Genomic DNA, 4,554 nt, shown 5'->3' with positions numbered 1-4,554 from the left:
AAAGGTTTGCAACAAGACTAGTCCCAGAGCTAAGAGGTATGTCCTACGAGGAGAGGTTAAGGGAAATCAACCTGACGACACTGGAGGACAGGAGAGATAGGGGGGACATGATAACGACATACAAAATACTGAGAGGAATTGACAAGGTGGACAAAGACAGGATGTTCCAGAGATTGGACACAGTAACAAGGGGACACAGTTGGAAGCTGAAGACACAGATGAATCACAGGGATGTTAGGAAGTATTTCTTCAGCCACAGAGTAGTCAGTAAGTGGAATAGTTTGGGAAGCGATGTAGTGGAGGCAGGATCCATACATAGCTTTAAGCAGAGGTATGATAAAGCTCACGGCTCAGGGAGAGTGACCTAGTAGCGATCAGTGAAGAGGCGGGGCCAGGAGCTCGGACTCGACCCCCGCAACCTCAACTAGGTGAGTACACATATACATACACATATACATACATATATACATACACATATACATACACATACACACACATACACACATACACACACATACACATGTACATACACATGTACATACACATACATACACATACATACATATACATACACATACATGCACACATACATACACATACATACACATACATACACATACATACACATACATACACATACATACACATACATACACATACACACACACACACACACACACACACACACACACACACACACACACACACACACACACACACACACACACACACACACACACACACACACACACACACACACACACACACACACACACACACACAAACACAACAAATCACCCACACTTCACACCGCAGATCTAAATATCATCCCTTGTTGCCTGGCTCTTCATTGTGCATATAAACAGAACATCTGTTTGTAAATCTGTCTCAATGCCTTCGAGATCGCCTGCAGTTTTATGTGTGGAGAGCTTGGCAAGGCTTCCTTCTCTCTTGCACCAAGTCCTCATCTCTCACTCGGTAATTGGCAGTGTCAGACTTTTTCTTGTATCAGTGATAGAATATACCCTACTTGTATGTTGATTAGACAGCATGTGGAATATACCCGATATGTATGTTGATTAGATAGCATGTGGAATTTACCCGACATGTATGCTGATTAGACAGCATGTGGAATATACCCAATATGTATGTTGATTAGACAGCATGTGGAATATACCCGACATGTACGTTGATTAGACAGCAAGTGGAATATACTTGATATGTATGTTGATTAGACAGCATGTGGAATATACCCAATATGTATGTTGATTAGACAGCATGTGGAATATACCCGACATGTATGTTGATTAGACAGCATGTGGAATATACCCGACATGTATGCTGATTAGACAGCATGTGGAATATACCCAATATGTATGTTGATTAGACAGCATGTGGAATATACCCGACATGTATGTTGATTAGACAGCAAGTGGAATATACTTGATATGTATGTTGATTAGACAGCATGTGGAATATACTTGATATGTATGTTGATTAGACAGCAAGTGGAATATACCCGACATGTATGTTGATTAGACAGCATGCGATTAATAACATATACCATAATGTGAGAGGTAAAATTTGTTTGAATTAACATTATTTGATGCACCGAGTCTCTTAGTAGAGGCTATAGAGTGCTTGGGCAGTGGTAGGTGATCAGGTTTTATATGAGGCAAGGGAAGGTGGCGTAATCTTAATCGAATCAAGAGCCCTTCGCCGGCATCAAGGTATGTTTCCCGGCACGGGTAATTTAGTCGTATGTAGACCGTGTTTGATCAAGGTGGGACGGAACCTTGATGACATGCCAGTGTGACCAGTTGTGTTTTTAACTGAACCTGGGAGATGTAAGCCGCCTCCTACCTCACAACACCATCTGCTCCCTTACAATGCCACCTGTTCCCTTACAACACCACCTGCTCCCTCATAACACCATCTGCTCCATCATAACACCACCTGCTCCATCATAACACCACCTGCTCCCTTACAACACACCTGCTGCCTTACAACACCACCTGCTCCCTTACAACACCATCTGCTCCTTCACAATACCTCCATACACCACCTCCTTCTCCATCATTCCACCACCACCATCTCCTCCCTCTTACTCCTTGTGATGTACAATACAATTCTATTCTCTTATACTCTTTTTAAATATCACTCTTTTTTCAAACAATTTACACAGCTTAAACAAAAGAGATAGATCTGGCTAGCTCGGCAGTCTGGCCGCTCAGGTCAGGTCTTGTAGGGGGTCAGGGAGAGCATGTGGATAGGAATGAACTTGGACGCAGCTGTGAGATGAAGTGAAGGTGATTAAGACAGCTGGGGCAGTTATAATTGGTCCTCACAGAGGGGTTACGGCTATTATGATAGGCCGAGAGTGGAGACAAGGGTTATGTGCACTTTAGTAGCTTACAAGCAGGCAGTGTTATCAGCCTAATACTTGGGTAGTATATAGAATCCCTAATACCATTATAATAAGGCTTCCTTGTTATGCCAAAGATCCCAGTGGAAATAAGTCACTTTATCTGACTTTTTGGGGTTATCTTAGGTAATGTACACATATGTTGCTGTTGGTGGTAGATAAACCGTGTCAAATGTTGTGTAATGTATGTGAACATTTTGTTGCACTTATGTGTGTGTGTATGTGTGTGTGTGTGTGTGTGTGTGTGTGTGTGTGTCTGCCAGGACAATGCGAGCATACAATTAAGACAGGAGTGACGACACATGGAGGAAAGGGGCCTAACTGTGCTTAAACGTCAGTGTTCGCTTCACTTAAATATAGGGAATCATTCATAAGTAATGTCTGCTATATCTATTAGTGTGACCCCAAGTGAGTGAGTTGCAAGGAATCTGCAACTTGGGGTAATATCTCAGTCTTCCCCACACCAACACACCACATCCCCCACCTCCTGCCTCCAGAGAGCTTCCTAAATATATATTGCTATTCTAAGCGAGGGCGGACAGGAGTAGCGGAGAGGAATTTGCCAGTAAGTGGCACCCGGAGACAGGCATCCTGTAATGGCATTGTGAACAGTGACGAAGGTAGACGTATCGTTCCCAAAGACAAGAGATCTAGCTTGTGGCACCTGTTTACTTACCCATTAACAATATACTGTATGTATATGTATATATATATATATATATATATATATATATATATATATATATATATATATATATATATATATATATATATATATATATACATATATACATACATTTATACATACATTTATACATACATATATACATATATACATACATATATACATACATATATACATACATATATACATACATACATACATACATACATACATATACATACATACATACTTACATGCATACACACACACACACACACACACACACACACACACACACACACACACACACACACACACACACACACACACACACACACACACACACACACACATATATATATATATATATATATATATATATATATATATAATACATACATACATACATACATACATGCATACATACATACATACATACATACATACACACACACACACACACACACACACACACACACACACACACACACACACACACACACACACACACACACACACACACATATATATATATATATATATATATATATATATATATACATATATACATACATATATACATACATATATACATACATATATACATACAAATATACATACATACATACATACATATATATATATATATATATATATATATATATATATATATATATATATATATATATATATATATATATATATATATATATATATATATATATATAGTAAACTTTTGTTTGTATGAAATGTATCCAAAGAGTAAATAAAAGGTTACTTACTTGCTTACTTATTTACTTACTTACCTACCTACCTACCTACTCACTAAGTTGAGAATCTCCGAACTGCCTAATATTTCGCTCATGCCTCGTGCTAGAACTATAGAAACTTCAGTGACTCCTCAGCAGTGTCAGCTGGTCCTCAATCTTCCACCTGATACACACAACATAGCACCTCTTCACTGGAGCGACCACAGCATCGTCGTGTTTCTTTTACGTTCTCCTGGTACAATTGCTGCTGTACCCACTTTACCATCAGTTTTCCATGTTCAGTTTCCTCTGATCCCGCTCCATGTTCCTCTCATAATTGCATAAGCCTGTATATACACACACTTGTAATTTGTACATCTGTCTGTTGACGACAACTTTTGACATGTGTTTCATTTGTTTTTTCGAGAGGTTTCTTGCTTTGGATCAGTGTTCGTGATGGTTTAACTGGAGCAGTAGAACACAAGATCGCGTTGCGTGGGAGTGCTCCAGTTTGGCTGGTAAGAAGCGAGTGAGATGAAGATGAGGAGAGAAAGAGAGAGAGAGAGAGAGAGAGACTCACCATGTTTACAGGTGTGAGGGGGAGGTGTGAGGAAGCTGCCGGAGAGAGAGAGAGAGAGGGTGTGTGCACGCACCACCGAGCCACACACAGCTAGTGGATCGTCTCCACTACCACCGCTACCTTTTTATCCCCACTA

General features: G+C 39.9%; 1 protein-coding gene across 1 annotated transcript in view; it reads right to left on the bottom strand.

The window, feature by feature from the left end:
- The window catches only part of LOC138850901 (troponin C, isotype alpha), a 30,266-nt gene extending 25,712 nt beyond the window's left edge, over positions 1 to 4,554 (bottom strand). The window contains exon 1 of the mRNA XM_053793438.2: positions 4,419 to 4,554. Coding sequence (XP_053649413.1) covers positions 4,419 to 4,421 — 3 coding nt within the window. The 5' untranslated portion in view covers positions 4,422 to 4,554. The remainder of the gene's footprint in view (positions 1 to 4,418) is intronic.

This window comes from Cherax quadricarinatus, chromosome 71 (assembly GCF_038502225.1).
Source record: "Cherax quadricarinatus isolate ZL_2023a chromosome 71, ASM3850222v1, whole genome shotgun sequence".
NCBI lineage: Eukaryota > Metazoa > Arthropoda > Malacostraca > Decapoda > Parastacidae > Cherax > Cherax quadricarinatus.
This window is presented reverse-complemented; position numbering and strand designations above follow the sequence as displayed.